We start from the raw sequence: 21,160 nt of genomic DNA on the forward strand, positions 1-21,160 counted from the left end.
CACTAGGGATGAGCGAGTCAACTTCGGATGCTTCATCCGAAATTGATTCACATAAAACTTTGTTTTAAAACTGTATGGAGCGGGAGCTCTATATAGTATTAGAATGTATTAGCTCTGATGAGTCCGAGTTCTGTATCAAGGTTTTTTACAGTAAAAATGAATTCCAGAAGTTATTACACGAAGTCTTGCGAGACTTCGCGAAGTAATAACTTCGGCTCAGAGCCAATATATTCTAATACTGTACGGAGCTAGCGCTCCGTTCAGTATTAAAACAAACTTTTATGCAAATCGACTTCGGATGAAGCATCCGAAGTCGATTTGCTCATCCCTAATCATCACCTATCAAATCTCTTCTGGCAGGTCTCAGGCCACTCCCCACTCTCCCTCTGTACATCTCTGTATTCTGTTAAAGATATAAAGTCTCCCCTATCTAAAAGACCAGGAGTGCAGATATATAGTAGGAGAGTGGTACAGTGCTTAGTTGCAGAATTATATAAACCTCATTACTCATGCTGACTATCTGTAGCATCTGTGTGCGCTGACTCTCCAGTGTAGTTTTAGGAGATGTAACTTTAGACTGGTCTCCCTGCCTCCTGCATGTAAGAGCTGACAGGAGAGGGAGACATGACAGGGCAGACAGGCTCAAACTACATGTTAAGGATAATATGGAGACCCTACAGTGTGAGGGGACAGAAATTGTATGTCAGTAGTCTGGTGTTTGCTGCCCTTAGATAGGACTCTGTACAGTGCAGCATCTTTACTGAATCAGAAGTAAACCCGGCAAGTTTTGACAGAACAATATTGCTATAAGTTTACCATGGTATGAGCCTTCCACTGCCAGAAAATGTGGTTGACGAGGGCAATAAAATGTCAATTAAAAACTTTTTCCATAGCTAGTTATATAAATGTGATATGGTAATACAGAGTAGTAATGAAGATCAAGTTAGAGATAAACTAACCATAGCAGACCATGAATATAGCTATTGAACTGATCGTCAAAAGGCCATCACATTTCATTTAGGCGCTCATGTATTACTGCATGCATCAATAATAAGTATTTCATCGTACCAAGAATGTGACCTCGTGAATAAACAAGACTTTAAAGTGGCATCTGCAGGAGTATTAAGAAAAAAATATCCTGTGCACTGTGATTTGGGTTTGATATTGACAGAGTTACAGAGAATTTATTTTAACAATGCTAATGGCAAAGCCCCACATCAAACGTGAAGGATATTAAAGGTTGACATCAAGTGATCAAATAGACTCGATGGGATAAAATTAAATTTACTACTGAACTGAACAAGGTTGGGTTCACACATAACATAGTGTGCCATGTGGCAAAACCACAAGTATTTCACAGCAAATTCCTCTGGTTTTGCTTTATGGTTTTTGTCATTTTCACAAGTCAACCATGTTTAAAATGAAATTAAATATATATTTTTTCACGTGTGAAAACCATGCAGATAAAATTCACACTGCAAAATTGCAGCAATTTACGGTAAAGTGCATGCTGTTCTGCCATGCAGTATGCCTGAATCCAGTCCTAAGAGGGACTCTATTATTTATTCCTGGGAATATTACAGTGGTAATACAATATACTGTACATCATGATTTCCAGTTCTCACTTTCACTCTCCAGGCAGCATGTTGACGCTCCTCACGGTTTCGTTCTTCCACAGCACTTCTGTCCTCTGCAGAGCTCGAAGTTTGTAGATCCGTTTTAACAATAACTTGTTCCATACTCTCAGATGATTCGCTCTCAACATCACTAAGTAAAAAATCAGAAAAGTGTTAGCATTTCATTACCTACCACACTCTCAAGTCACGTGTGATGACAAAGTCTACAAGGTACTGAAACAGTAACATAACAAAAACAGCAACACAGAATGCTCTAGGCTTGACAACGTAGACGTTTTCCCATAGGTTTCACTATAAATGATAAAAATGTATGAATAAAAAGACAACAAAAATAATTCAACCTTATAGCTGGACAGCCTGTCTATTTGTTTCTTGGAGTGCGCTGCATTTCCAACTGAGCTGTCATTCAGAGTGATCCCGAGCAACTGGTCTGTCACAAATCAGGTCTTTAGCTCACAGCTGAAACAAGGCTTTTCTTTACCTATTACTGCAAATTAGATTCTGCTCACACTTGTATTAAGGATAGGTCACCAATATCTGATCGGTGAGAGTCCAACACCTGGCTACATGTGAGTGCTGCTTCCTCTTCATGACACTACACATGGCCTCCCCTGTGGCAGTGGCATAGTGTAATTACAAGCACCCACTCCATTCACTGCATTAATTATAATGAACTTCCAAGACTACGGGCAGGGTAATGAAGAGGAAGTATAGAGCTCACATGGAGCACCACCTTCTTTTCAAACGGCTGATCTGTGCGGGTGCCGGACCCCCGCCGATCTGATATTGATGGCCTATTCTGAGGATAGGCCATCAGCATAAACAAGCTGCACACAATGTATTTGACCCTTAGGCTCCCAGCTGGGAGGGTCTTTAAATAGGCAGCAGGGGCCATAGCTTGCAGGTCTCTGCTGTTTCCAACAACAGAAGCCCGCGGGTAATGTCCGTGACTGGCAATAATTCCGTTTGCAGTTATTTAAGCCTTTAGATTCCATGGTCAAGTGCGACCACGGCATCTAAATAGCGAAAAACCCGGAAGTGCGCATTTCCGGGTTAAGACCGGCATTCCCGTGCGGAGATCGGGGATGCCTGTCATTCATTCTAATACACTGAATCTCTCTGAATGTTGGTCAGCAGGTGGCAGGCCAACATAGGATATCTGGAAAATAAACTTACTCTGTCATTAAATGGGAATACAGTTTCAGTTGTCATCAAGTAAAAAAAAAAAGTTCAAAAATATTAAAAAAATATATAAAAATTTAAATCACCCCCCCTTCCCTAGAATAAAAAAATAATAGTAATTATTAAAAATATAAACATAAGCATCGCCGCATCTGAAATGCCCGTTCTATTAAGATATAAACATATTTTTCCCATACAATGAACGGTGTAAGGGAAAAAAGTATCAAAATGGCCAATTCACCATGCCCAGTGTGAGTTACCATTATGATGCAAGATCTTTTGAAGACTATACCGATCACAGTTTATGATGACTAATAGTCTCAATCTATCTAACGCTATATTTTGCAGTATGACCTTTATCCTTATGCTTAGACATACAAACATCTAAAGTAAGGTAAAAAATAAAAAGTAACTATAGAAAAATAAAAGAAGTACTATGAAGCAACAACCCTAACTTGATATAAGCTTTTTTTTTTTATGAAATGTTTAATTAAAGTTAGTACAATGACTGTGCATAAAACATACATGAAATAATTAGTGTGGATGGGTCTTAATTTAAGAGATGTTAAACAGCTTGTAGACATCTGGTAGCAAGCTGAAATGGGTCATTTAAAATTTATCTAACTAAATTAAGGGAGGAGGCGGCATTTCCTCCAGGATCGACATGTCACAAGATAACTAAATGGACTTACTAGGCTTGCCTGGGAATCCTTAGCTGTCAGTGGTGAATATGCAAAGGGCCAGCAAATTAAATCAACCTGCCAAACTGTCAATTTCAAGCCTCATGACTGCATGAAAATAGCATCACTGGAAGAAATCAAGCATTGCCTTCTTTTGGGCTTCCTGGCACCTATTCAACTGTTCATACAGTTGTGGCTAATTTTGCATGCAAATTTCAGTCAATAAGCTCAGAACAAGACCTCCCAAGATATTTCAAAGGATCTGACAGCGTTTTTGTCTGAATACCAAATCGGCAGTAGTTAAAATTCAATCTCCATTTGCCTGCACTTTGCATATGCACAATGTCCCCTCCACAGAGCAGAGTTAATGAGAGCCGTACCTGTCTTCACTCACATCCTCCCAGCCGTCTTTGCTAAAGTTCTCAAACACTCTGCTCATAACCTTGATGGATTGATTAAGAAAAGCCTGGTGACGTCTTAGGGAGATCTTCTTGGCTTCATTTTGTTTAACCTTGGTTCCCAATTCTTTTCTTCGGCCTTGCCTATTCACTTCTTTTGGGACGGCAGCAGCTGACACTATGGCCTTGTCTAGCGTGCACTGTAGGAAATGAACTTGCTTTACCAGTTCACGGTTTTTACTTCTCAGCTTGTTGCTGCCTGCCAAATGTTTCTTCAGGGATGTGACTTCTCTACTCAGGTCATAGTTTTCCTTCTCGAGAGTCTCTCTGACTTGGTTTACTTCCAAAACTTCCCAATTCACTTCCTGCAGCTTTTGCTCTTTTAAATCTGCATGCTTTTGAAGGCAATTGATAGATGTCTTTAGGAAGACATTCTCTTCTGTTAACTCTTCATTAGACTCCTTTAATTTCTTTGCCACAAGCTCTAGGTAACTCAATCTTTTTTCCAAACAGCTTACCTAGTACAAGTCAGATGGATTCAATGTTAGTGTTTATTAAAGTCTATTAATCATAATATAGAAATGTATTATTCACATAAAAAAAACAATCCTTGCTTTATTCAGACACACAAATAAACAATTGAACATCTACATAAGAACGTGTACTAGAAAGCTCGTTGGAAGAACGAGTGAAACGTTTTCAAGAAATCTACAGTAAGTCCAGTTGCCTTGATTTATTCTTTACAGATATAACGTGTACTACAGTTCACGTAAGAAAGAATTTGCATAAAAAATGGTATGGAAAACTAGAAAACAAAATGAAAGTGAAAGTAGGATATGATGGAAATAAGCAGGTATTTCAGGTTTTTAACATTTTAAGTTGCTTTTGGATAAAAAGAAGTCCCACAGCTTTCTAAAACACATGTGTTTAAAAATCTGCTCACATACCTTCTGTACATCAGTGGTTGTATGCACAGAACAATGGAACAACCCATGGATAAATCCTTTATATTGTATTCATTGCCTAACTGAACAAGACTCAACATGGCGTCTGTCATCTGTCCGGCCCCCCACCCCACTGGCATTCAATTATCAAAGGGTTATATGATACAGGTGCCAACTGCCCCGAATTTGGCAACTGAATCCTGATAGCTATTACTATTACTATTGATAACCCCCCTCCACTCAATTAACTGCTCTGGCTGCCAGTGTGCATGTTTTTAAACCACAGTATATATTAAAATAGTAGCATGCTTTGTCAATGGGATAACATAAGGAAGCAGTAGTGAGCATCACTGAGTGGTGGGAACAATCCCTCAAAGTCAAAACTCAATCCTTGTGGTCGTCTTCATCACACAGTGGTCCAGATTTACTAATGTGTCTGCGCCAAAATCAGTCAAAAAGTAGTGCAAATTGGTTCAATTTGGCACAGTTAGGGTTTCAAAACTGCTCTGACAAGCTGAACAAAGGTGTGGAGCTTAGCAGAAGGGGCAGAGCTTTACAGGAAAAGGGGAGACCTAGGGTGCACCATATGGCAGGAAAATTGAGCCACAATTCTGCCATACAATTCTGTCTCAAAGTAAGCAAACCAATAGATGGTACAGAGTCCGAGAAAAGTGTCTATCCCTGCACCAGATTTCTCATCCAGCCTGAGCCCCTGTGATAAATCTGGTCTAGACAGCCTGGCTCAGTTTACACCATCTTTACAATTAGAAATTCTGGTCCAGTGTCAGAATGTGACATGTCAAAACTGAGGAGAAGGGGAGCGACACCCAAGTATGATGGTAGCAAGAGGGCAGACAGGATGGTCTTGAGCCAGAGAGCTGTCTTTTTTTATTTAATTGAGACTTTTTGCTTTTAGGTCAATGACTGGTAATACTCAGAAGGGGGCAAGAGAGTAGGTGGAATTAAGAGGCAGAGAGTGATCTGTAGTGGAATCCCCAGGTAGAGGGATGCATAAAAACACGGAGCGCTGTTGCTTTCTTGTGAGGAGAGGAAGGGGCCACTGTCCTAGGGGTTACAGACTGGTGTGGTTAAGTGAGAACCACTTGCAGAACACGGATGGTATCACAACACCCTTAAAGCCTGCTGTATTTTTATCCCGCACAGTGGGCGGTTGCTTGGGATGACCGTCTCAGTTCCTCTGTCAGCTTCATGCTGTAGGCCATGAGCCACAAGCTCAAACTGGAAGAATTGTGGGAAAAAGGAAACCGAAATCCTGGTGTTCTCACCAGAACAAATGTAGACAGGTACATATAAAATATAATTCCTTTACGTTTTACACGTGCCTGACAAAGAGTTATCCGCCGTTGAAACGCGTTGACAACCAAATAAAGGAATTACATTTTATATATACTTGTCTTCTTCCCTGGGGCCATGCTGCACTGTCCTGACAGCATACAGTGTCAGAAAATAGTGTGTGCACTATGACCTTGTGCTGCACAAAGTCCGGTGACAGTACAGCGCAGGCCAGGGAGGACAAGAGAGTGCGACTGCTGCAGAGACCGTCAGACCTGGAGCAGGAGAGGTAAGTGAAGTCATTTATTGTATCTATAATGGGTGTCTGGCATGGAAATCTGGTGGGGGTCCGGCATGGAGGTCTCACCTGAGGTCTGATGGGGGTCTGGCATGGAGGTCAGATGGGGGTCTGACATGTAGGACAGATGGGGGTCTTATCTGAGTTCCTGATATGGAGATTAATGAGAGGTCCTGATATGGGGGTCTGATCTGAGGATCTGATATGAGTTTTTTTCTTATTTTACTCCTCTAAAACCTGGGGTGCGTCTTATAATGCGAAAAATATGGTTATTATGATGTGTTTATTTCTCACTGTTTTTGTTTGCAACCGTACGAGAGCAAACTCTGATAGCAAAGCTAATTAAATCAGCAACATCTTTATGAAATATTTTCAGTTCCACATAGAAGACACCTTCCGGCCATTTTCCTGTCTAGGATTTATTAGCTATATTGACCAGGAATAAAAATTACAATATTTAAAAAAAGACATGCAGTAGTCCTGAAAGAAAACCTGGAACCTTCCATCCCTTGGAACTGTGGCGGCGCATACTTCAAATCGTTAACGCACAATGCTGTCGCCTTAAGCTATTGGTATTTTAAATTCGCTTGAATGTTTTCTTTTTTCTATCTGCATAATGTTATACACTGCAAGTCAGTCAAGATGATTAAAAGGAAATAGAACATGCCTTCTGGGCTTAGACCCTTTCGTGGCATTGTAGCACTTTGCATCTGCAGAGATGAAAATTCATACCTAGCAAATAAAATTAGAGATGGGATATAGAGACGATAACTTCCACCAAACTGGGCGACATTCCACACGGCAGCACTCAAATGATTCCAATTACTCCGTGCACCTTCACATAAATGAATGTGAGCACTTCCTGTTTGCTGGGTTATTATCTTAACATGATGTTTGTCATGCCATAATAACAAGATGACAGCATTCATTACCTGACCATATGGCACTTGTTAGGAGTGCAAGCTAGGAAATCATTTGCTCTAAATTACTGCATTTCTTCCACAAGATAACTCATATATAAATGAAGACACTGCATGGCTCTTTAGGTATGTAATTACTTTCGGTGTTAAACATGAACTAAATGTACTTGTTTTTTTAACTGAAATTATTGCACGCTTATGTACACTTCTCAAGAGAGTAGAAAAACACTGATAACTGGCCATTGTTTTCTGCGCATTTACTAGAATTCGTGTAAGATGTGCTCACTAGGGTTCACTTTAGGATCCATTCACACATCCGTGGAATGGGTCCGCATCTGTTCTGCAATATCCGGAATGGGTGCGGACCATTCATTCTCAATGGGGCAGGAGCGCGGCCCCGATCTTCCGGTCCACAGCTCCGGAAAAAATAGAACATGTCCGCAATTGCGGACAAGAATAGGCAGTTCTATGGGGGTGCCGGCCTGGTGTATTGCAGATCCGCAATACACCACGGATGTGTGAATGGACCCTTAGAGATATCACAACTCTTGTGTCATGGAGTAAACTCAGAGCCCACAATACCACATAAAACCATTTAACGTCCTTTTTTACATCGCAGATTTCAGCCAAAAATAAGCGGCCATATTAAAAGGCTATACATACAGTTTCTTGACTGAACAGCTCTACAGGCTTGAGCGAATAAACACAGGAATATATATTCAAGTCAATTGTTTAGGGTTTCTGGCACCAACTAAGGGTTTCCTGGTGGCTTGACTGTTTCCACCAGCCCCAGGGACACTGAATGGGCTTTCAGAGGGCATGCGGCTCAGTCCAAACCCCCCCTCACGGCAGCTGTGCAGTAGGGAAGAATGGGGGGCTCAGCAACCCCCTTCTAATGAACTGACTTGATATTAGAGGCTAGCAGAAAATAACTCCAAAACCCCAAACTTCTTTTTTGTTCTGTTATTTAAATAATTTTTGCGTTTTTGTTTTACAGAAGGCTATATTTTTATACTTTGCGTCATCATTTTACTATTTTTGTTTGTTTTTCTTTATTATAGCTGGAAAAATGTAAAAAAGAAAAATAGTTTCCCTTTTCATATGTTTAAGATTTCTTTTAATAACACAAAGTGCAACTAAAATACCCTGTTATATTTTATATTGTGTGCTCTTTCCATCTTGGTCATTTTCTATTTTACATTTTGTGCTCCCCCAATGAGGCCATACAGGACCTTTGGGACATTTTTTACTTGCACATTTTCCTGTGGGGCTGCCGTATTAGCCCCAGTTAAAGAGAAAATACAGTCCTGGAGCTCATTGCAGAGCGGAGACTCATGCAGTTACCCAGTACCCTGCAATCACAAGACCTCATCATGGTCACTGATCTGTATACACAGTGCTCATTGTATATGTAGCAATGGGGAAGGCAGGGATGTTAAAATTATTTAAAGGGGTTGTCTCACTTCAGCAAATGGCATTTCTCATGTAGAGAAAGTTAACACAAGGCACTTACTAATGTATTGTGATTGTCCATATTGCTTCCTTTACTGGCTTGATTCATTTTTCCATCACATTATAAACTGCTTGTTTCTACGGTTACGACCACCCTGAAATCCATCAGTGGTGGACGTGCTTGCACACTACAGGAAAAAGTGCCAGCCTATGCGCACTCCTGCCCACCACAGAGGTTGGCACTTTTTCCCACAGTGTGCAAGCACTACCAGCACTGCTAGCTTGCAGGCTGGTCTGTAACCACGGAAACGAGCAGTGTATAATGTGATGGAAAAATGAATCCAACCAGCAAAGGAGGCAATATAGACAATCACATTACATTAGTAAGTGCCTTGTATTAACTATCTCTAAATTAGAAATGCCATTTGAAGTGAGACAACCCCTTTAATTCTGCCTTCTCTATGGGGAACAAAGAGTTCCCGCAGCTCTACAATCTCTGTGTAGCAAAGATGTTCAGAAATGTCCTTGCAGAGATAAATGCAGCCAGCTTGGACATTTAAAGAGTATAAGTGGTTAATACTCCTTTCACTGGCTATTAGCCACGTATGGTAGCTATACCTCATTCTTCTGGCTGCAGCATTTTTCTAGAGTTAACTGATGATAGCTTGGACAGGATGCTGAATCTCCTCAAAGAGTCTAGTCCTGTATGGAGATGGCACACCCAAAAGTGTATCTTCTGCCATAGGGAGCATCGTGCTTTACCAACTGTAGAGCCCAGTGTGCAGAAGCATCTCTACAGGGCCAATGTAAGATTGGGTGAGAGATCAGAAACAGGGGTTCACTTTGCGGCTGTGTTTTCATCTTCAAGTTTCGTTTTTTCATCTAGGTTTTGAAGTCAAAGCCAGGAACAGATCATAAACAGTGGACAAGGACAGGCCAAGTCCTCATTTTGTATCCAGTTCTGGCTTTGGCTTCAAAAACTGCATCCTGAATTGCAGTCTACAGAAACAAATGGAAAGCAGGTCAGAGTCCAAAGATGAACCCTTTGAACTCCATTTGACCCACTAAAGTGAATAGAACAGTTGCAGTACACGTTTGAACACTGCTTTCGGGTGTTGAAGTGGCGGAATGCCCAGCAGGAGGCATTGACACAATGTGAACTGTGCCCAGCTCGTTGTCTAGTCCACAGTGGGGTGTAGCTAGAGTCTGGGTAAAGGGTTCTCTTCCATCTTTGTAGTGAATATCTATCTCTGAATAAAGCTTATGGTGCTTTACATGAAAGACATTCAGATTTATTTTTTGAAGGTGGGATTACAGAGGGTCTTAATTCCAACCGTATTATCAATGCTCATAATTACACTTGTCAGTGCACTGAATCAATAACATTACTATTGAGTTCAAGCAGTGCTTAAAAGGTTTTTCCTCACTAATAACACTTATGTCCTGACCCCCAGCAATCATGAGAACAGAGGACCTGGAGTGCCCCATGAGAATGCAGCGTTGCTGCACGTCTGACCACTGCTCCATTCACTTCTATGGGAATGCCAAGTACAGTACTTGTTGCCACCCATTAGAAGTGAAGTGATCGGTGGCAACAAATGCACCACCGCCCTGCCAGGGGGTACTTCGGGAATTCCTGCGGTCCTTGCAACCAGACTCCAATTATCCATCTCTCCTATGCTGGATAAGTATGGTTAGTGGGAAAACTCCTACAATGGAAAGGTTTCTTCATACTTTAAATACTTTTTGATGATGCCATATTTAATTTTAAATGTCACTATGTCATCTATATTAAATAAATAAAAAATCTAAAACCCTGCAGTGGTCATTAAGCCTAATAATAGGCTTGTTAGTCTATACAGACCACTTTTCAGCATTTGTTTCCTTATCATAATCACCTATATACAGTGCCTTGCAAAAGTATTCACCCGTTTGACTTTTTAGTATTTTGCTACATTACAGCCTTAGGGCTTATTCACATGACCGTGTGAAGCCCGTGCTGTGGACCGCAAATTGCGATCCGCTTAGTACGGGCACATATTCACTTGAATGGGTCCGCGATCCCTCCGTTCCGCAAAAAGATAGAGCAAGCTCTATCTTTTTGCGGTACGGAAGCATGGAACGGAATCTCAGAAAGCACTCCGTAGTGCTTCCGTAGTGTTCCGTTCCGCATCTCCGGATTTGCGGACCCATTGAAATGAATGCGTCCGCATCCGTGATGCGGAATGGCCACGGAACAAGACCAGTGTATTGCGGATCCGCAAATGCGGTCCGCAATACGGGCGCAGGCTTCACACGTCGTGTGAATAAGCTCTTAAAGTCAATGTTTTGTTAATCTGAATTTTATGTGATGGATCAGAACACAATAGTCTAATTTGGTGAAGTGAAATGAGAAAAATATACAAATAAAACTATTGTTTAGAAATAGAAAACAGAAAAAAAAAAAACATCTTCAAAGTTGTGGGGACGTTCTGTAAATTAAATGATGCAAATCCTCAAAAAATCCATGTTAATTCCAGGTTGTGAGGCACCAAAATACGAAAAAAGTCAAGGGGGTTGAATACTTTTGAAAGGCACTGTATACAGATAACACAGGATCCAAAAATCACAATAGGTGATATCACAGCTTATCTACTGCCTCCTGACCTCTGCACAGGTCACAGAGCGTGCCTAGAAAGCTCCAATAGAAGCAAATGAGGTCCCCTTCTCTCCATTGTGTCTATGGCCCATGGTGGTTACTGTAATGCTCATCTCTAAATGCTGTTAACAACCGCTCAGGCCCCCTAATCATGCCTAGGAAAATCTACAGGGTGGGCCATTTATATGGATACACCTTAATAAAATGGGAACAATTGCCTTCAGATGATACGAGATGTGCAGCACCTGAAACTACGGATACTGGAAGCCTATGCTAGCATTTCTCCTGCGGTGTTGCTATCAGTGTGTGAAGAGTGGGAGAAGAGGGTTGCATTGACAATCCAACACAATGGGCAGCACATTGAACACATTTTATAAGTGGTCAGAAACTTGTAAATAACTCATGAAAGAATAAAGTTACGTTAAAACCAAGCACACCGTTGTTTTTCTTGTGAAATTCCCAATAAGTTTGATGTGTCACATGACCCTATTCCTATTGAAAAAACTAAAGTTGGATTCAAAATGGCCGACTTCAAAATGGCCGCCATGGTTACCACCCATCTTGAAAAGTTTCCCCCCTCACATATACTAATGTGCCACAAACAGGAAGTTGATATCACCAACCATTCCCATTTTATTAAGGTGTATCCATATAAATGGCCCACCCTGTACAATCAGGAAATAAAAACAAATTCGAAAAAAAAAAAAATGATGTGTGTCACTTTCTGGTTCTAATTGGCAGAAATAATTCTGGGTGACAGGTTCCCTTTATGGGATATTACGTGAAATAATGCGCCAAGTACCTTTCTCAAAGTAAGTTGTGCATTCTCTCCTATCAATTTCTTCGGAGTACTGCTCCTGATTTCTTCTTCTTTGTCAATTTCAATCAGCAACTCTGTAAAAAAAAAAAATAATAATAATCTATAGAGAGAAAAAAACAACACAAACCACATGAAAAAAGACACCTCCCAACGACCCAGCAATGACAGGTCTGTCATGTCATGAACACACAGTTCACACTACACTTTACCTATTCGGAATAAATTGATCTATTTTCTTGTCAAGTTTTTGGACAGTCTTTAAGCACTGACCTTTTTTTAAGTCTAGTGCCATACAATTACAAAGCCTTCGGAACATCACAGTGATTTCCTCTTTTTGTTATACAGTACGAACTTTACAAAGGTACAATGCGTTTGCAGGTTAAAGATACTGTACTTTCATTCCTGTTTTCATTCTTTTGTAGACTGTAACGTCTCTTGCCTTGAAAGCAAAATTCACTGCCTTTTTATCTATAGTCTTGGCCAGTTTTATTCTATAGGTCTTGTCCCCCCGCTAGGAGGATCAGAGTGATTGTCGAACAAAGCAAATAGTAACAGAATTAGGATGGAGGGAAACTTTAAACTTATTTTTTTCCCCTCACTTTATAGGATAAATCAATGATTAAGAAATGTGCAACACCAAACGATAGGCCATATCTCATCATCAGACGGGTCACATATGCAAAGTAAAATATAATATAGTAAATGCAAACAGATAAAACAGAATGAGCAATTACACTAATGCCAACTAAGGCTACTTTCAGACTGGCGTTTCTGGGTCCGCTTGTGGGATCCGTTTCAGGGCTCTCACAAGCGGCCCAAAACGGATCAGTTCAGCCCCAATGCATTCTGAATGGATAAAGATCCGCTCAGAATGCATCAGTTTGGCTGCGTTTGGTCTCCGTTGCGTTTTTTAGACGGTCACTAAAACGCAGCTTGCAGCGTTTTGGTGACCGTCTGACTATGTGGAGCCAAAACGGATCCGTCCTGACTTACAATGTAAGTCAATGGGGACGGATCCGTTTTTCACTGACACAATATGGTGCAATTGAAAACGGATCCGTCCCCCATTGACTTTCAATTTAAGTCAGGACGGATCCGTTTTGACTTAGACTTTTTTTTGGAAAGAATAATGCAAACGGATCCGTTCTGAACGGATACAAGCGTTTGCATTATCGGTGAGGATCCGTCTGTGCAGATACAAGACGGATCCGCACCAAACGCGAGCCTAATGCATATCTAAAGTCTGCACTAACATGCATTAGTACAGAAAAAAACCGGGGCTAAAAGCACATAACTATGGACCCCAATGATCCAGATATTAGGGTTCAGTGCTATCTAAAAAGGGAGCCCCTTCCTTTAACCCCTTAGTGATCACCAATACACCTTACTGGTGGTCACTAAGGGGCCTTAGGCTAGGCTGCTGTCTTTTACGGGGGCTTAGTCTAAGCGCTGCACTGGAGACTGTTTCAGGTGTAAAAAATGGTCTAAATGTAAGACCGCTCAGAAGCTGTCTTACATTTACACTGCCACTGGATGCGCAGAAGTTATGGACAGGCCGGCGCCTCTTCAATACTCCGGCGGATCCACCACCAGCTTAGGGTTTTATTAAGACCGGCGTCTAAAACAATGGTCTTAATAAATGTGCCCCTATAAGTTCTCCCACAAAAACCAAGGGGCACATTTATTAAGACCAGCATTTTAGACGCTGATCTTAATAAAGCTGGAGGTGGATCCCCCGAAGTTATGAAGAGGCCCAGGCTTCTCCATAACTTTGCCACATCCAGTCCCGGTTCTAAATGTAAGACCGCTTCCTTGCTGTCTTACATTAGGACCATTTTCTACGCCTAAAACAGGCGTAGAAGGTGGTGAATGAGACGGACCGCCCACAATTTTAAAACTTGCGTGAACAAAGCGAAGTCGCAGTTAGCGGCGCAACGTTTAATTTAGGCCTATTTTAGCTTAGGTCCACACACAGCTCTGTAGAAAGATTGGAGGGAGCGGTCTGACTCCTCCCTAATTAGAAGAATGAAGGGGCCATAGCGCTACTGCCCCATAAATTTGGTCTGGCCTGCCCCATTCAAGTATCCCTTTAAAGTATAACTGTCATATTATAATTTTTATTGGAGTATTGGATTGTGGTGATTAATATCTCCTTGGTGGCCCTATATCAACTTTTCACTGTGTGTTCAATTACCCCTTAATTCCACATTTTTGTTCCCTGTACTGCCTACTTTTACCTGTGCTTAAAATAGGGTTGCTAGGCATGGTCCGTCTATCTGTTGAAGGACGGAGGACGCAGAAGCTCGCTGCGTGCAAGGTCAGATTACTGACAGCCAGGGACTGTAAATAAATGATTAAAGCCAGGTCCTCCCCAGCAGCTGATAACAGTGCCTGGGCTGTGTGCACTTCTCCCTGTCCCTGCGCTTGGCAGACGCTCCCTCACTCAGCAGAGCTGGAGAAGTAGAGTTGAATCAGCGCAGACCAGGGAAGGGAGATCTGCCGTCTGATAAGTGTATAAATGAAAGCAACATGTGGTAAGAGGACCCCTTTGTGCTGCAGGAGATTAACCCTTTAGGGGGGAGGGCTCTGGTTACTGACACTTTTGGGGGGCTATTGTTACTGGCTAGTGAGGGCAGGTGGGATTAGCCTCAGGGTGAGGGCAGTGCCGGCCATCTTAACTGAATAGTGAAACTGCAGTTTTATGCAGACTGGTTGCTAAGGGCTGAATCTTATTAAATATGGGATAAGTCAGTCTAATAGTAACTGATTCTGGAATATCATTTTATTAGTAACTACATATATGAAAATTTAAATTAGGGTCTAAATGTGACAGTTATCCTTTAAGTCTTAAATGGACTTTGTGCAGTTTTATCATTTTTCTGTACATGAACTTTTTGTAGATTATGCATTTCAATCTTCTAAATTTTTCAGATTTTTGGTTATAAACCTTGTAAAATAACACCCTACTTTAGTCACAACTTTATTGATACCGCTCCAAGGGCTGGAGAGAACACCTGGCATGGAAAGGGTCATAATTAAATATAACTTTAGAGCGTACTGTTGCTTCATATTCATAAATCTTTTACACGCTAAAGTACATGATCATTTCTAATGACTTAGAGAAGTAAGTGAAAAGACATACTGTATGATACCAACATTCATACAAACTTATTTAGGTTAACTCCCCAATTCTTATATTATTCATGTTCTTCTAGTAAAACTCAGATCATTTACACAAACATATTAGTCATTCATGTGGCAGAAACATCTTTTTTTCTGTTTGAAGCTTATATAATTTGTAAAAATCATATCACATGCTGAGCAAACAAGTAACTGACAGTATTATATTTACAAATGCATATTACTGCAATATTCTAGCTGGCCATTTAGGTTTTGCCTGGAATCTCACTTTCCCTAAATGTCAGATACTAACAAGATTAAAAAGCTGTGAGACAAATGTCAAGCTTTAAATTGCTAATGGTGGATTCTCTGTGCCTGTTACCAAGGACCACGGGCGCAATACAATCTAAACACTCAATATAAGAAGAGTGTGAACCATTAGGGTAGACCATACGACGCGGTCAGGTCAAGGTTTGGAGTACCACGCAGCCATATGGGGCGCAGCGAGCTCTAACTAAACTAAATAGGACCCCACCGTTTAGTCAATCTGTATTGTCAATAGACAAGAAGTATTGCAGGGGCTGCACAGCCATTAACAATACAGAGTAAATAACAGGAGCCCATACAGCTGCACTATACTCGACTACACAACCGCGCTGTGTGGTCGTACCCTTAGAACGAGATGATGTTTAACACACGATGAGCCAATACTAAAATAGTCTGGCAAGAATAAGTCAAATAATACTCAAAACCTAAACCTAGTAAAAAAAACTGGTGCCAATACAGTTGCACTAAAAAACAAATAAAAAGTTAACAACCATCTTCGGATATGGATGTTAACGGCTAGCACAACAGAGTTTTCAGGTTTTAAATGCATATGGACTTTAGGTGAATGTATCACTGCATTCTGAATGAGACAACTCACATATAAATAAACTGAATTCAGAAAAATATATATTCTATCATTTTGTCTAATCTTTCCTCTTCAAATAAATCCTCATTGAGGGCATTTTTACATGGGCAGATGACCAAGGCAATAATCGGCATTTATATCTGTCCAGTATGGGTTTCAATGATCATTACTACGATCGTTCATCCTCATACAGTTTCATTGTTTGATTGTTTACACAGGACGATATGCTGCTGACAAATGATTTTTATTTTTTGCCACATAAACAATTGGATCACTCATTTTAGTCAGGTGATCAGCAGCACATTTACACGGGGCAGTTATCGGGAATGAGTGTTCATACAAAAGATTATTCCCAATAATCTGCCAATATAAATGGGCCCTAAAGGCTGTATTAGACGGGCAGATTGTCTGCTAGATGAGCGCTAACAAGCGTTCGTATGAGCGCTCGTTACCAATGATCTGGCAGTGTAATACTGCCACTGTTTACCCGATGATCAGGTAATCCAAACCTTGCAACAGGCAAACAATGATTCAGTATGGAGATGAGTGATGGCATAAAGATCGCTCCTCCCTATTCTGCATGTAATCGCAGTGGTCTCCTCCACTGATGAGCAGGCGATTGAAGGGAAGGAACACTTCGATCCTGTCTTAAAGGGGTTCTGCACTTTGTTTAAACTGATGATCTATCCTCTGGATAGATAATCAGCATCTGATCGGCGGGGGTCCGACACCCGAGACCCCCGCCGATCAGCTGTTTGAGAAGGCAGCGGCCGTTTACCCAGTGACGTCACGACTAGTATCACTGGACTGGGAGCGGCTAAGCTCCCTTCCCTTGAATGGAACTTAGCCCCTCCCAGGCCAGTTGATACAAGTCGTGACGTCACTCGGCGACACGTCACTCGGCCAGCGGTAAACAGCTGATCGGCGGGGCTCCCGGGTGTCGGACCCCCGCCGATCAGATGCTGATGATCTATCCAGAGGATAGATCATCAGTTTAAACAAAGTGCAGAACCTCTTTAAGACAGGATGGAAGTGTTCCTTCCCGTCAATCGCCTGCTCATTAGTGGAGGAGACCACTGCGATTACATGAAGAATAGGGAGGAGCGATCATCTGTTGAACATCAGTTTAAACAAAGTGCAGAACACCTTTAAAGGGAACCTGTCATGTGGATATTTGATTATAATCTAACTAATTATATACAATCATTAACTACTAAAAAGTACCTTAGATGTATTCACTTACTGGTGTGACAGATGGTTATCTCATAATATACACACAAAGATGCCGCATGCTAATGAGCTAATTTGAGTCCAGCGTGATGTCAGTGAGTCCAGCGTTTATTTAATTAACAGCTATAGCCACTCCCCTGCCCACCTGCTGCTGATTCATATGGAAAAAAACTGTCAATCAGCAGCAGGTAGGCAGGGAGAGTCAGGACCTCATAAATATTCATGACTCATCATTATCAGCTGGAGCTTTTCAATACAAGATGTTGGCAGATTGACTGGGTCAATTAAAGAAAGTGACCCAGCATTTTGCTAAGAGAATCAGTCACTTATTTATGTTGCCCTTAGTTAGGACACCATAAAACTGGTGACAGGTTCCCTTTAAGGCATCAGTCTCCAAATACATGATCCAGCCGTTTATTACATTATCTATCATCACAACAAATTTCAAGGATGTCTCCACTTTTAGAGATTGCACACACGGGCATTCAAATAGTTTCAGTTGCCTTTAACCAGAAACTACAATCTACTAGATTAGCAACATACTACGAATGCCACTTAGCTCAAATGCACTTTTACTGCCCATGAAGTATCTTAGAAGGAATTCATATGACCATATCCGTTTTGCAGTCCACAAATTGCAGATTCGCAAAACACAGATACCTGCCATGTGCAATCTGCATTTTGATGATCAGCAAGTTCCGCCAGACAAGAATAGGACATGTTCTATATTTTTTTTAGGGGGGGGGGGGGGTAGGGAGATAGGGCTGCGGAAAGGACATATACATGCAGACAGCATGCGGTGTGCTGTCAGCATCTTTTGTGGCTACAATGAAATGAATGGGTCCACATCTGTGTCACAAAAATGTTGATCGGATGTCGACCAACAAAATGGTTATGTGAATGCCCCCTTATACGCAGCTGCTTTGAAGAAGAGAGATCATTTTAAATGCTCATATGGGAATCACTACAAAGTGTGTTCAAGGACCATGACATAAGACTGATAATACTTATGACATCGTAGAAAGTGGTTCCCTCTATTAACCCCTTAGGGACCGGGCTCATTTTTACCTTAAGGACCAGGCCATTTTTTGCAAATCTGACCAGTGTCACTTTATGTGGGGATAACTTTAAAATGCTTTGACTTATCCAGGCCATTCTGAGATAGTTTTTTCGTCACATATTGTACTTCATGACACTGGTAAAATTATTGGAAAATGGAAAATAGATATAACATTTCAAAATGTAACTTTTTTGGCAGATTTTCCATTTTAATATTTTTTTTCCAGTTACAAAGCAAGGGTTAACAGCCAAACAAAACTCAATATTTATGGCTCTGATTCTGTAGTTTACAGAAACACCCCATATGTGGTCGTAAACTACTGTACGGGGACATGGCAGGGCGCAGAAGGAAAGGAATGCAGTACGGTTTTTGGAAGGCAGTTTTTGCTGGACTGGTTTTTTGACACCATGTCTCATTTGAAGCCCCTCTGATGCAGCCCTAGAGTAGAAACTCCAAAAATGACCCCATTTTAGAAACTACGGGATAGGATGGCAGTTTTGTTGGTACTAATTTAGGGTACATATGATTTTTGGTTGCTCTATATTACACTTTTTAGGCAAGGTAACAAAAAAATTGCTGTTTTGGCACCGTTTTTATTTTTTGTTATTTATAACATTCATCTGACAGGTTAGATCATGTAGTATTTTTATAGAGCAGGTTGTCACGGACGCGGCGATACCTAATATGTATACAATTTTTTTATTTATGTAAGTTTTACACAATGATTTCCTTTTTTGAAACAAAAAAAAAATCATGATTTAGTGTCTCCATAGTCTGAGAGCCATAGTTTTTTCAGTTTTTGGGCGATTATCTTGGGTAGGGTATAATTTTTGCGGGATGAGATGACTGTTTGATTGGCACTATTTTGGGGTGCGTATGACTTTTTGATCGCTTGCTATTACACTCTTTGTGATGTAAGGTGACAAAAAATAGCTTTTTTTACACTGTTTTTATTTATATTTTTTTACGATATTCACCTGATATCATGTGATAATTTTATAGAGAAGGTTATTACGGACGTGGCGATACCTAATATGTATACTTTTTTTTATTTATGTAAGTTTTACACAATAACAGCTTTTTTAAAAAAATAAAAAATATTATGTTTTAGCGTCTATATCCTGAGCCATAGTTTTTTTTATTTTTTGGGCGATTGTCTTAGGTAGAGGCTCATTTTTTGCGGGATGAGGTGACGGTTAGATTGGTACTATTTTGGTGGGCATACACCTTTCTGATCGCTTGCTGTTGTACTTTTAGTGATGTAAGGTGACAAAAAAATTGTTTATTTAGCACAGTTTTTATTTTTTACGGTGTTCCTCTGAGGGGTTAGATCATGTGATATGTTTATAGAGCCGGTCGATATAGACGTGGCAATACCTAATACCAATTTGTTTTTACTTTATTTGGGGGAAATTACGTTTTTTTGTTTTTTCACTTGAAACTTAGAATTTTTTTGGGGGAAAACTTTATTTTTACTTTATTTTTTGTCCCACTTTGGGACTTCAACTTTTGGGGGTCTGATCCCCTTTACACTGCATTCCAATACTTCTGTATTGGAATGCATTGGCTGTATGAGTAATACAGTGTGTATTACTAATACAGCTTCCTGCCTGTGAGATCCAGGGGGCTGGATCTCACAGGCTCTTCACCGGAAGGCATCGCGCTGCCTTCCATGCCATTGGGTCCCCATTACAGCAGCAAGGGCGCACCCGATGGCACCGCCGATCCCTGCAGCAACGACCAATAAACGCCGCAAACCGCATGTCACAGGACCCCCCCGCGCATTGTCCCAGGGTGCCTGCTGATTGATTTCAGCAGGCACACAGTTCCGATCACCACCCACCGCGCGGCGGTGATCGGAACTAGACATGACGTACCGGTACGTCATGTGTCCATAAGTACCAGGACATCATGACGTACCGGTACGTCATATGTCCCCAAGAGGTTAAACTGCATTTACAAGAGCCAATAATCATCCAGATCCTGCATTTACAAGAGCCAATAATCATCCAGATCCTGCATTTACAGGAGCCAATAATCATCCAGATCCTGCATTTACAAGAGCCAATAATCATCCAGATCCTGCATTTACAAGAGCCAATAATCATCCAGATCCTGCATTTACAGGAGCCAATTTGCATCCAGATCCTGCATTTACAAGAGCCAATAATCATCCAGGTCCTGCATTTACAAGAGCCAATATGCATCCAGGTCCTGCATTTACAAGAGCCAATATGCATCCAGATCCTGCATTTACAGGAGCCAATTTGCATCCAGATCCTGCATTTACAAGAGCCAATAATCATCCAGATCCAGCATTTACAAGAGCCAATAATCATCCAGATCCTGCATTTACAAGAGCCAATTTGCATCCAGATCCTGCATTTACAAGAGCCAATAATCATCCAGGTCCTGCATTTACAAGAGCCAATAATCATCCAGATCCTGCATTTACAAGAGCCAATAATCATCTAGATCCTGCATTTACAAGAGCCAATAATCATCCAGATCCTGCATTTACAAGAGCCAATAATCATCTAGATCCTGCATTTACAAGAGCCAATAATCATCCAGA

General features: G+C 41.0%; 1 protein-coding gene across 1 annotated transcript in view; it reads right to left on the bottom strand.

The window, feature by feature from the left end:
• Positions 1-21,160, bottom strand: part of CNTLN (centlein) — a 353,786-nt gene that overhangs the window by 128,948 nt on the left and 203,678 nt on the right. The window contains exons 15-17 of the mRNA XM_040417242.1: positions 12,245-12,336; positions 3,880-4,415; positions 1,626-1,767 (exon numbers count right to left, since the gene is read on the bottom strand). Of these exons, the coding sequence (XP_040273176.1) occupies positions 1,626-1,767; positions 3,880-4,415; positions 12,245-12,336 (770 nt within the window). The remainder of the gene's footprint in view (positions 1-1,625; positions 1,768-3,879; positions 4,416-12,244; positions 12,337-21,160) is intronic.

Source organism: Bufo bufo, chromosome 2 (genome assembly GCF_905171765.1).
Source record: "Bufo bufo chromosome 2, aBufBuf1.1, whole genome shotgun sequence".
Lineage (NCBI taxonomy): Eukaryota > Metazoa > Chordata > Amphibia > Anura > Bufonidae > Bufo > Bufo bufo.